This window comes from Equus quagga, chromosome 2, assembly GCF_021613505.1.
Source record: "Equus quagga isolate Etosha38 chromosome 2, UCLA_HA_Equagga_1.0, whole genome shotgun sequence".
Lineage (NCBI taxonomy): Eukaryota > Metazoa > Chordata > Mammalia > Perissodactyla > Equidae > Equus > Equus quagga.
This window is the reverse complement of record NC_060268.1, coordinates 57,257,772-57,270,913: the sequence shown is the minus strand read 5'-3', so window position 1 is coordinate 57,270,913 and position 13,142 is coordinate 57,257,772. Positions and strand designations below refer to the sequence as shown.

Sequence of the window (13,142 nt, the reverse complement as noted above, 5' to 3'; positions counted from 1 at the left end):
ATCTTAATTTTCCAAATGAAGGAAGTGAGGCTCGGAGCACTGAAATTACTGGTCCACCCTCTCTCAGCTGCTAAATGGTAGAGTGGGGTTCGGACCCAGCATTTGTGCTCTTTGCACAATGCACACCTGCACATCTCTCTTTGCTACTGCTCAATCTATTCCTCATGCAACTCACTCAAACTCGACCTATAGATCAAGAGTCTGAAGAGATGTATTAACCAATTGCAATGTATGGACCTTGTTTGGAGCCCGATTCAAACAAATGGTTAGTAAAACCACTGAGAGGACAATTGGGAAAACACGATATTAAGGAATTACTATTGATTTTTGTGAGTGGTGTTAACATTGTGATTATGTTTTAAAGAAGGGAGGCCTTTTTAAAAGAGAAATATGTGCAGATGAAATAATACAGTGGTTGTCGAAGTGTGGCCTCTGGATCTGCAGCATTGGTATCATCTGGAAACTTGTTAGAGAAACAGATTCTCAGCCCAGACTTGCTGAATCAGAAGCTCTGGGGGTGGGCTCAGCTATCTGTGTTTTAACAAGCCCGGTTATGAGTTGATCTTTGTTGAAGCTGGGTGATGGGGACGTGGGGTTCATTATAACTGTTCTCTCTCCTTTTATCTGTGTTTGGAAGTTTTCCACAATAAAAAGTTTTCAAAAACTCAAACCGTTTTTTCTACAGTGCGCCTTAGCTGCTCTCTCCTCACTCATCTTGGGCTCTTCTTCTCCAGCTCTCCTCCGTCGGGAACATTCCCTCCTGGCTTCAGAAATGGCAGCTCTCCTTATTCTCCTTATTTGCCTCCAGTTTTCCAAACCTTTGGGGCTCCTCCTGCTCTTGCCCTCTCTCCTTGCCCTCCTGCTAAATAAAGGTTTTCAAGGACCCGTCTCTCACCAGTCTCCATTTCTCTCCCCTCGGCATTCTTTGTCATGGCTCACTCTGGCTGCAGAAACCCATTTCTCAGAGGCACCAAGGACCGCCCGCTTTGTCCAAGACATTTTCTCTGCACTTGCGACTTTTGTTGACACTGTTGACACCCTGCTCTCTTTAGGTAGTCTGTTGCTTCTTTTCTTTCTCTTAAAAAAGAAAAAATTTGCCTCTTTCAACTTTTAAAAAATTTAATTTGTGCAACTGTTTTAACATGTAACAGATTTGCTGTTTAAAAAAACCCAAACACTACACAAGTGTAACAAGTAAAACTGCCACCTTGTTTCCTGGGACACTGTCTTTATAGTTTGCTTCCTACTGCCCCAGCCAATCCCTCCGGGAGGTCTGAGTTCATTCCTCCTCAACCTCTGCCGTAGGTTCCACAGGACAGCACTTACTCTGTGGAACCAGAAGTCCACAGCCCATGGATTCTTCAGGTTGAAGGACGGAGAAAGTTCAAGGAGGAGGAGTAAATGAAATGCAGAAGAAGAGAGCAAAAGCAGAGCCAGAGTCAGTGTGAGGAGGATGGCCGATAGCTGCCTAGAAGTGGGACATGGCATGAAAAGTCCCTCATGAATGTTCAGCTCTGACGACTCCCCAGACCTTTCCCTTCCTTGAGTGCCGTTGGTTCTCCGTCATGGCTCTTGGGCTCTTGTAGGAGCTCTGAGGCCCAGAAGCATCTTGAGAGGGCTTATTGATGACACACTGTTCAGCAAGAGAACTTAGAATGAAGACTCACTGTCATGCACCATGGCTGCCTCTGCCCCGAGCTGTGAACGTGGACCCGTCCTAGAGGGCTCGCTTCCCCCCAGCAGCCAGCACTATCTGTGCACTTGCTTCTCCTTGTTGTCCCCAAAGTCATCAAGCCACTGACTTACCGACAATCTACCCATTGTCATATTTATCTGAATTTGTCAAATTGTATCTTCATTGCTCTTCTAGGAGTTTGCAGACCTTCCTGAGGAAGTCACTCAAGAAACTTGACTCCCTATTTTAAATTGTTAGTCATCCTAGGCTTTGTGACTTCTTGAAACTTGTCTTAAGATGTTGTCAATGTTAAAATTACTAAGACTATGTAGAAATGTGGGAAAGTGCTTATGATCCAGTGTAAATTTTTTTTAAAAAGTAGTATACAAAATATGGTATATTTACTGGATAGTAACAAGGTAGGTATTTTTTGCTGACGTGGACAAGAACAAGAATGGAACATGCACGAATGAAGTTATCGTCGGGTAGGATGGATTAGTGGGCAATTTTCTTTTTATGAATTCCCTCTAACTTCATATATAAAAATCACATGGCTGCAATGTTTCCCTATTCCAGCTCAATGTTTAAAGTTCTCTTTCCAGTCTTGGCCAAGATTACTTTGTCCAGCATCAGACTCTGTGCTGAGTCTTCACAAGATCACCATGTTGCTCATCCCGCAGGCGGACGACCGTGGAATTATCTTTCACTTCCCTGTACCTCCCCTTTTGTCTGGACAATGGTAACAAGTTAGCACTGTTCCGTCCATAACTTTTCTCTGCCGTCTTCCCCATTTCTTACCATTTTCCTTCTGCTGACAGCTAGTTATACTAGGCCTATTATGATGAGATTTCTCTTACTCACTATCTCTGCTTTGATTTCTTTCCTATGAACTGGGCCTGTGTTAACTCGTTTCTTCTCTCAGAGGGGTAACGAGCCCAGGATCTTTCTTATCACAGACAGTTCTGATGCCTTCACTAAAAACAAACCGCTGTATAGCTACAACATCAATCCACTTTGTAATTATGGATTATTGTGTCCTTCCAAAATATCTCAAAAGAATTTTACAAAGTCTTACTGGAATTAAGTGGCACCATCTCCATTATAGAAAAGAAACGACTGAGGTGTTTGAGGCATTTCCCCTTCCCACTCCCTGCAGGGGAAACAGAATTTGAAGAGAGAGCCCAAGTTTCTAGGTTCTAATTTTCAGATTCTTTGAACATCCTTTAAGGACCCTCACTGTATCTTGCCATCATTTCTACCACCCACAAAATCCTGTCAAGTAGAGAAAACAGAGATACTAACATAGAAAATAAGTTTTGCATATCAGTGTTAAGAAATTGAGATGCAGACATAAGTAATCTAGTTCTAATTTATTCCACTTCAGAGTGAGCCCCAAACTCTTACTTCAAGGCTGCGGAGTGGGGTGGGCATGAAAAAATTAGCTCCATAGGTAAGATCTCTTTACTCGTGTCAGTGGGCTCATAACTCAGCCTCTCCTTAGGCAGGTATCTCTAGTTTGCTGGCTGTGTTGTCTTGAGTGGGAGAGCTAGGAAGCCCTGGCCGCCTACCTGCTCTGCTGGCCACCGGACATACCTGAGCCCTGTCTTAGGGCTTGAGAGGAAGCTGCATCCTTGCCAGGGCTGGCCTCTGGCCAGAGAGGCAACTCCACTTGAGTGGTCTGTTGGGAAGCTCACTGGCCTTCACCTGTCCATGCCATAAAGCTAGCAATGTTAACTGCACCAGGCTTCCAGCCTACTGAGCTCTCGGTCAGGCACCGGAGCCAAAACAAGGTGGCCCACCTCAGTACACGAACTCCAGCTGGCCGCAAAGCAGAAGACTCACACTGCGCGTCCCTAGTACTTTATCTCCAGTGGAGAAGAATGCAAACTGAAGTGTAAGCAGCTGGGGGCTGCTCGCCAGTTTTCTTTGAAAGGACCTGAAATGGGGATCAGCTCATAAATTCCTGCAATTGTGGAGAACTAGAGTATCAAAGCAAGAGGAAATTACTAGCTTATTCCAATAGTATGAGGCATCTCTGAGCTCAGGAATACCTCCCAGTTCCAAGACTCCAGTGATCAGGCATTTCCTGTGGTAAAGTGGTTCTGAGTCTACTTGTTTAGAATGCATCATTGCTTCACTAGGAAGACTGGTTTGTGATGACAAAAGCTACATTCTTGAGAAGCCAATGTGTAGAATTATGGAGGGAAGCGATTTCTGGAAATCTTCACTTATTCTTCTCTGAGGGTTCACAGAAGTTGGTGTGGTTGCTCAAACTGGGGAAGTCAGTGGGCTTGCCCAAGCTAGGGAAGTTGGTGGGGTTGCCCAAACCAGGAACTATGGGGTCAAATAACCCCTTTCAGCCAGTCAAGACCCTTCTCCAGCAGAGGACTACCACCTACGTAGTGCTTAATATGTGCCACTGTGCTAAGTTCTTCACATGCCTCACTTATTATATTTATTCCTCCCTATTGCCCTTTGGAGTATACATACTCTATGGCCCTCATCTCTTTAAAAACGAGGAAACTGAGACTCAGAGAGGTTAAGTGACTTGCCCAAGGTCACACAGGTAGTGAGCAGTGGAGCCAAGTTTCAAAACTCAGATTCATGTGATGCCAAAGACCTCTCGCCACTACCATTTGGCCTCCTTAACCCTGGGCAAGAGTTGTCAGAACTGATATTAGGACTATTTACTTTAGGTTGGCACCTGTGATGTTGCTGGAATGCGGTCTGTGACTGTGCTTTGGGTTAAAAGACCGAGGTGAGAGAGGATGGTGCTTCAGACTGAGAACAAGAAGAACAGGATCTGGATCAAACCCGGAGGAGAGTGGATCCAATCAGCAGGTGTGAAAGGAGAGACAGATGTGAGAAACCTTAAGCTACCAAAGTCTAATTCTATCTCTTAAGCATTCTTGGCGTCGGCCAACCAATTTTCAGAATAATTTACCTGGAAAGAAGTAAAACATATTGCGTCAAGGTTTATTTTCCACTTAAAACGCTAACTCTCTCTGCATAGGATTTTGAATTATTGTCATTTGTTATGAGTCATGCAGAGTGCTTTATAAAAGTCCCCGCGACAAGCCGTTATTCCCCACTCGACAGAAGAAGCAGCTGAAGGATTCCATGGACACATAATTGGATCAGAGTCACCAGTTACCATGGTAACCAGACTAGCTGAAAACTTACGGTCCCTTGTTGGAATCCAGCTTTCATTTTTGAGATTAGTAAACCAAGGCTGAGAGCAAAATAAATTTTTTTCTTTTATTTCAAGCCCACTCTTAGGAATATTTTGTGTATGTCAAGTGCGTTTGTTTTCCAAACTACTTTCACACATAGGGTCTCATCCCACACCCACAGCCCTGTGTGGGGTTAGACATGTTTATTTTGACTTACGGATCAGAAAATGGAAGCATCTACGGGGCAGCTGAGGGCCCAGAGCTGGTTCCTGGCAGAGCTGTGAGTCCGGCATTCTTTCCTGTGAGGCACATTGCCCTCCAGCCAATCCTGCCTGAAACTGAGCAGGGCAGCTACGGTTCACACAGAGGCACAGCTGCAGAAGCGAAGAAGCAGATGTGAACAAAGCTACAAAGTGACTGCATTCTGAACACCTAGACATTTGCACTGGGGTCAGTGGGGCCTTGCAAGTCTTGGCCTAGAGGTTCTGTCAGCCACTGCCCAGTCAAAGGAGACCCCTTGGCCTTTTCCTTCCTTCTTCCTTCCCTTCTCTTCCTTCCTCCCTCTCCCTCTCCCTGTCCATCTCTGCCTCCATCCACACCCCACCCCTGTTCCTTGGTCGGGACAGAGCTCATTAATATAATAAGGAACTCTGCGGTTGGGCTCATATTCTCCTCCTTTGCTGGAGAACTGTGTCCAATCAAAGCTCTGTGGTCTCAGGTTCCTTGTATCACATTCCGGCAGAAGCTCTGTGCACTGATCAGAGGGCAATATCCCTCAGGAACCCCACGTGGCTTGGGGAGAAGGACACAGCCGCATCCCCTGTCTATTATTTGATTGCCAGAATTGCCACTCACAGCATCTTGAAAACTGGAGAATGCACATCTCAGAGGGATCCAGAAATAAATCGTCCCCATTTGAGGCATTTGTGAGGACAGGCGTGGAAAGAGCCTGCCTGGACCTTGGAGACAGAATCGTCTGGTTGAGAATTCAGTCTCCGCCACTCAAAAGCCTCATGAACGTGTGTAGGGAATGGATTTAACTTTTCCAAGCCTCAGTTTCCTCATCTGTAAAGTGGCAAACCTAACACCATCCCCACAGGTTGTTGTAAGAATGAAGTGCCACACACAGCATCAGGCAAACAGAAGGTACTCACTAAATGTTAGTTCTCCTCCCACCAGTCCTTTCTTCAGCATACAAAGGTGCATTCCCAATTGATTGACTCTATTTGAAGAATTAATCCTAAGAAATAAAATTCTCTATACTCAAACCTTATGCCTGAAAGGCCAGCGATCAGCCGTCTAAAGGGCAAATACCTCTAAATGGCACCAGCTTGAGAAAGAGGAGCCTGGTATTAGCTGTGTATTTCAGAGGTTTTATGAAGTCACAGAATCTAATCCTTACACTGATAATGTCTTCCCTCACCGCCCAGGACAGAGTGGCCCTCTCCTGGTTATACATCAATCTTCTATCGCACTGATTACAATCGTAATTATAGAGTTCTTTACGAGATTATTTGTGTTTACATACTCTCCAAGAGCAAGGATCATGCCTAGCATGGTTCCTGGCACATGGAGGGGGAATGAATGAATGAATGGTCAAGTTTCTACTTGCCTCATCTCATTGCAGCCATATATCAGTTCTGTTAGTGACCCCGGGGCTGGCATTATGACCTGCACTTTTCAGATGAGGAAAGTGAAGCTGAGAGAGGTTGTACCACTGTCAAGGCCATGCAGTAAGTGGTGGGCAGGCACCTCAGCCCAGACCTGCTGACACGGAATCTCGTGTTCCTTTCCTCCATTGTCCTCTGCCTTTTGACTTGTCAGCCTCGCCCTCACATGGATCCAGATGGTGACATTTTAGAGGAGCTCTGCTCCCTGGAGCCTTCTGTCTGGGTGTGTCATTTGGTGGCCAGTTGCCACATTTTGAGTAATGAAAGTCCCTTTCCACCCTAACCCACTGAGTAATGGGTTATTTATCGGCTGACAACAGCCCCATCTGAAGATGGTAAAGCAAGTCTGCACAAGTGCAGCTTCACAGGCCTCAGGAAGCCTCCGGGAGAGAAGGTTCCCAGAGTTGGGCACTTCAGCTGCTTGGCTTTGTGCTATTTGGGGGGGCACCCTTGACATCAGTTCTTTAGAAGCTTGGTCATTCCATCCATTTCTCTTTGCTTTTCCCCTTCTCTGATCTCCTAAGACTAAAAAAAAAAAAAAAGAAAAGAAAAAAAAACTTCACTCAAAGCACTTAGGGTAATTGGGTCTCAGTTTATGTTCTCAATTCCTTTTTAATTGCTATCCATTCTTTACTAATTAACCAGGTCTCTGATCTTGACATGCAGTAAACATCCCAGCCCTGTCCTTTCTCTCCATCCAACCCAGTTCACAATCTTGCCTTACTGTTCTATTAAACTCCTCTTTTTTCAACCTGCCCATTTCTGGAGATCCCTGGAGAACACTTAGAGGTACAGGTTCAAGGAGAAACTGAACTTAATGTTTAGCCAGACCTAATATCTAAACACCTAAATACCAGACCTAAACACCTGGAGTGGGGGTAACAAAATGTGTGTACATGGCCCGGTTTACCTTAACTAGTTGAGAGACGCAGGGCAAGCGATTTCACCTCCATGGGTTCCGTACGCACCTCTCGGAGCCCTCAGTGGCTCCTCCCCAACCTCTCACGTTCCTTTAGGACGTTTCGTCTTCTAAAGCCCATGATGACAAATCAGAGACACAAATGTCTTCAGAACCACAAGTGAGAGGCTCGCTGACTACTCCAGAGGTCACTCAAGGCCCTTTCTCAGGAGTAGCAGGCAGAAAAGGTCATCCTTAAGCCTACTGTAGTCTGGAAGTGCTTGTGACAAGGTGGAAACTACTTCCTTAAAAAGGCTTCGGAGCCCTTTATTAACCCACACAATAGCTGAGCTGATAGGGACAGAACAATAGCACTCCTTGAAGTGTGGGTGGCATGTGCTTTCTGGTGGCTCTCAGCAGAGAAGCTGCTCTATCCCTCCAAAGCTACCAGGGACAAGTGGCTTCACGGGCCATCGAGGCCAGCCTGAGAGTCCGCTTAGGCTGAGGGTCGGCACAGACCTGAGAGAAGTGAGGGCTGGTCAGGCGGCTGTGGCCAAGAGAAGAGGGCGGGATGGGCAAGGTCACAAAACCGGGCGTCATGTACCAGGCTGGGTAGGGCACCCTACCATGTGGTCTGAGCAATGTCTGTGGGCAGCAGGGAACCAAGAGAACAGGCAGGGTCACAGAGCAGGAAGGAAACTGAGCCCAGCACAGGGTGCAGTGCAGACACATTCAGAGGGCCCAGGGAAGCCAGAAGGACAAATGACAAGGGTGGTGAGAACAGCAAGTGGCAGTGATAGCAGCAGGAAGATTTAGTGAGCATTGGGAGCGGCAGGTTAATAAGACCTTTGACTTAACAACTGAACACGGACTAAATAAATACAAAGGGGATCAGACTCACGTGTAGATGACTAGATGTATGTATACACAGATGTATTTTGACAAGAACACAGACATATGAGAACAGTGGGCAGAAATGAGCAGCAGGTGATGATAATATGCCCTGGGAACAGAACTCAGACCCTGATCTGGACCAAGTAGTACAGTGCCTGACACACGGCAGGGGCTGGATAACCAACGTGAGTCCCCTTCTTCCACTGCTCTCCCAGAGAAGGAACACGCCAGCTTCCTAGGGAATGGATCAATACTTTGAACTGGCATGACCCTTGTCTACTCACCTGTTATTAGGGGAAAGTCTAATGGCTTAATAAAGCTGTTCACTGTGCACCTGCATCTTGCTATTCACCTATTCTTCATTCACTTGTGTCTACATTTCAAAGGCAGGACATTATCAGGACGCACTGTACGATCCGCAGAAACTCTGAATTTGAATGCAGCCCCTCTGCTGTCCTATCCAGTCCCTAAGGGGTGCCCAATCCAGGCAGGCAGAGGATTGGCTCTGAAAGGGGCTCTTGTCCCTACGGCATTGCACTTAGGGGGCTTCTCAGTAAGGGCAGCGACAGACCAAGGCCGTGGCCACTGAAGCGAGTCCCTAGACGCACCCTTCCTGACGCGGCCGAGGCGGGCGGATCTCGCCCACGCCTGCCCGCTGCTCGCACGGAGAACCGGCTTCCCAGGTGAGCCCGGCCCGGGGAGCGCCGGGGTCGCTGTCCTGCAGCGCGCGGCTGAAGTCAGGGCTGCAACTCACCTCGGACCTGGGGCGCCAGACCTCCCGTAGGCAGGGCGTTCTTCCCCCCGCACGATGACATCATGTGTTTGGGGCTGAGTCGCTCCATAAAAGCAGTCCGCGGGGAGCCGGCAGCCCAAAGGTCGAAGAGCTGGCCACGGCACCGGGCTGGGCACACGCGCCGCCGCGAGCACGGGAGTCAGAACAAGGAGGGGGAGCCGCCGCCCGCCCCGCGGGAGCCGCAGCCGAAGATGCCCCAGCGCAGCCTGCACGCGGCCGCCGTCCTCCTGCTCCTGAGCTTAAAGGAACAGCCTTCCAGCTCAGCCCCGGTCAACGGTAAAGTTTCTGCCCCTTCTTTCCTAACAGTCACGAGCGCTCAGCCACACCTGGACATAAGGATCTCCTGCGGGGCTCTCTAAGGACGAAGTAAAATCATTTTGGGGGAGCAGGGAAGGACAGGCATAGTATCAAATAGCGCAGTTTTTAGAAAGGATGCTTCGTTTTCCGTTGGAATGCACGACCTGCTGCGGTTGCCGAGAACGCGTTGTCTTCATTTTAGAATATGTCAGTGTGTTCTCCAACCACCCGCAGCTCTGGAGGGGTGGCTTGGGAACTTGCGAACCGGGGAGGAGAAAGGGAACCAGGATTTAAAATATTGTGCCTCGATCTACGTGCAGATCGGAGAGAAGTGGCTGGGGCATTCTGAGCGCCGGCATTGCCAGGGCCGGTTTGCAGTCGGGGCAGCGCAGCTGCAGGTCCCCCGACAGGGGTGGGCGCTTCCTTTGGAGGAGAGACTCCTCACCATTAAGTTTTACCTCCAAGCCAAAGAGATTTTGCATCTCATCCTTAATCATTGTTTTTCCCCAGAAGCGCTCTACGATCCTGAACGTACATGTGTGTATGTGTGTACGTGCACTCAGAAGAGCATACACACCTTATTTCTGAGTGTAATTAGGGCCCTTCACCTGGAAGGGCTGGAGGCTGAGGGTGCCTAGTGGGGTGGCAGGAGGAGGTGAGGGGACGTGAACTGTGGGCTCAGGTCCAGGCAGTGAGTTGCTGTGAGCAGCCAAGCTCAGGGGAGTTCATCCTTTGGAACAAGAGGAGGATGCCAAGCTTTTGCCTGCCTCTCCACCAGCTGAGTGACTGCTTTTCTTGGGGTGGGGGTGGGGGTGGGGGTAGATGGTGACTTGTTTGGAAATTTCCTGCATAACTGATGGTGGCTCCTGCCCTTGACAGAGTTTGCCCCAAGTTGAGAGATATTTGTAGATGCTACGATTCCTGGACCCAGGTTGGGTTGAAACGTTTATAGAAGGGCCCAAAGTGACTATAGTGGCTGAAAATCGATCCTCTCAGCTCAGCAGTGGTGGTGGAAAATTGGTGCTGCTCAGCAGCGGGGAAGCTCAGAGCCTCCTCCTGACTTGGAGGTCATTGTGCCCGTGGGGCAGGGCAGGGGAAGCAGGCCGAGCTGGACTGTCAGCAGCTTTGGCATCATTCTTAGTTCAGTTTAAAGCCACTGGCTGGCATGATATGCTTGATATTATCTCCCTCATCTGGTCGGGGAGAAATAGAAGGTAGATGGGAGAAAGGAGTCATATAAAAGTGGAAATTAATTTTCAAACCTGCCAACTTTGATACCTATTCCTTTCTCAAGAAAGCTGCGCTGAGACCCTAAATCTCACCAGAAATCTAGGGCCAAAAGAGAGAAGCAGCCATTCACTGGCTGTCTTTCCCAAAAGCTTGTTACTCCTCTCAACTCTGGGGCAGCTCCTCCTTCCTTCTCTCTCTTCCCCTGCCCTCCCTGCCCCTCTCCTCCCCTCTCCTCCTTGCCTTCCTACTCCCTCTGTTTCCCTCCTCCTTCAGCCCCTCTCCCCTCCCCATTCTCCAAATTGGGGTGGGAGAATGTGCAGTAAAAAATCCACTTTGGGGCCAGCCCCCCTGGTCCAGTGGTGAAGTTCAGTGTGCTCTGCTTCAGCATTGCAGGTTCGGTTCCCAGGTGTGGACCTAACCACTAGTCTGTTAGCAGCCGTGCTGTGCTGGCAGCCCACATACTAAAAAATAGAGGAAGACTGGCGTGGATGTTAGCTCAGGACAAATCTTCCTCAGCAAAAGAATAAAAAACAAAACAAAACAAAACTCTACTTTCACCTCCCACTGAGTAGCCAGCCTGCCTCCCCCTAGATTCTAAGAATACAATTTTTATTCTATAATTCCTCATGCAGACTTCTTGGCTTTTTTACCTACCTTAGGGGACGAGGTCACAGCAAAAATCACTGATGTGTAGAGTGTCAGTATTAACCCAAGGTTGGGGGTGGAGGGGCATTAAGGTTGGGTAATGGGGTCTACCCTTTGCCTGGAACATTTAAACTTCGAGCAGTTGGCACTGGTGAATGTCCGAGAAAAATGTCTGGGGTTGGGGAGGGAGGGTGCAAAATAAGGTGAAGTCAGTGTCTTCTGGAGAAATCTTTGACTTCTTAGTTGCTGTGGGGGAATCGTTCAGTGAATTCTACAGAGTCTGCTCTGCCTGAACTTGGTGTGGAGAGCTGGGCTGCCCAGATAACGGTTACTCAGGGAAGGTCTAGCACCCAGGACAGGAGGCAGGCAGGGCCCTGAACCCCTCACCTGGGTCTTTGCAAATAGCATTTTCTCAGCAAGCGCCCAGGAAATTCTCCCTGTCCGGTACAAACTGGGCCTGCGGGTTCTAGCAGGCGTCAGGCTGGGCCTCCCAAGTCTCCAGATAGAACAGATGACCTTCTTGGGAAGGAACACTTCCCCTCCTGGAAGGGCCTGCTCCCTCAGGGAGCCACTGAAGTGTAGCCACAGGGGCCTTGCCCTGGCCTGCCTTATGGGGTCAGTTTAGTCTTGTTAAGACTCCTGCCCTGGGGCCGGCCGGGTGGCACAGCGGTTGAGTTCGCACGTTCCACTTCTTGGGCGGCCCGATCCCGGTTTCGCCGGTTCGGATCCCGGGTGTGGACATGGCACTGCTTGGCACGCCATGCTGTGGTAGGCGTCCCACGTATAAAGTAGAGGAAGATGGGCACGAATGTTAGCGCAGGGCCAGTCTTCCTCAGCAAAAAGAGGAGGATTGGCAGTAGTTAGCTCAGGGCTGATCCTCCTCAAAAAAAAAAGACTCCTGCCCGTAAAGCTAGAGGCAGGGAACCAGGAGGCACCATTTCCAAATAAAGCAAACACATGCACACACACACACATCCTTTATAAAGTCTCCCTGAGGCCACTTCTGAGCTGATGGTGAACCAGACTGGGCCTGACCTTTATGCGATGAACCCCCTGACATTTTACAGTGTGTCTTCTCCCCAGCCTCAGCTCCTGAGCCCCTCCGACGCTGCCGTTTACACCCAAAGCCCCAGGTCCAGAGGACCACTCAGACTTGCTCAGAAAGAGGAGGCAGGAGAGTTTGCTCTGGATGCTGCTGCTTTTCAAGCACAAGTCCCCGGTCTTGTGTCCCCACTGGAGGCCTTACAGTCCCAGATGTCCACTCTTTCACACTGTGCCCTGAGCGTTCTCATCTGAGGATGAGAGCTGCAGTAATAGGAGAAGCCTCAGCTTAGTAAGCTTTGGGGAGGAAAGTGGACATGGAGGATACTGGGACTATGACTGGATTTCAGGGAAGGTGCATTGAAAACTTCTGGCCATGGCAGTACCGCTCGGAGGCAGCAGATGTTTTTCTGGTGGCCTCCAGAATCGCTGAAGTGGCCTGTGTCTCTCGAGAGAAGCAGTAGGATGAACCTCCCGGGTCCTTGTGAAATTTTATATCCCGGGCTGCCAAGTGCTCTGCCCAGCTAAGTGGCAATAATCTGGCTTCTCTGTCTGAAATCCATGATTGTATTTTAATAGCGAACCCCTCAAACAAAATGCTGAAGGAAAATGATCAGAAAAGAGATTTGATGTCTTCCAAGGCAAGGCTCTCTTTGTCCCTTTTCACTATCGTTTCAGTAAAAGGGGTGGTAGCAGATGTGGGGGTCACATACAAGTTTGGTTTGCCCAAACGTGGTTCTGAATGTCTTCTTCCAATCGCTAATTCGGGGGAGGTTCACCTTGGGGCTATTAACTCCTGTGGGGTCCATAGCAGGTTTCAGGGGTT

At 48.8% G+C, this 13,142-nt stretch overlaps 1 protein-coding gene and 1 long non-coding RNA gene across 3 annotated transcripts in view; one reads left to right on the top strand and one right to left on the bottom strand.

Annotated features, from left to right (window-relative positions):
- Positions 1 to 619: 619 nt before the first annotated feature.
- On the bottom strand, positions 620 to 9,129 carry LOC124234873 (uncharacterized). Its single transcript, XR_006887432.1, has 3 exons — positions 9,065 to 9,129; positions 5,066 to 5,222; positions 620 to 1,077 (listed from the first exon to the last, which is right to left on the bottom strand). It is a non-coding gene; the product is annotated as an uncharacterized LOC124234873 (long non-coding RNA).
- CA12 (carbonic anhydrase 12) overlaps positions 9,022 to 13,142 on the top strand; it is a 49,563-nt gene continuing 45,442 nt past the window's right edge. The window contains exon 1 of one of the 2 annotated variants that reach the window (XM_046652376.1): positions 9,022 to 9,379. In XM_046652376.1, coding sequence (XP_046508332.1) covers positions 9,127 to 9,379 — 253 coding nt within the window. In that variant the 5' untranslated portion in view covers positions 9,022 to 9,126. The remainder of the gene's footprint in view (positions 9,380 to 13,142) is intronic. The other variant, XM_046652375.1, reaches the window with a different exon arrangement.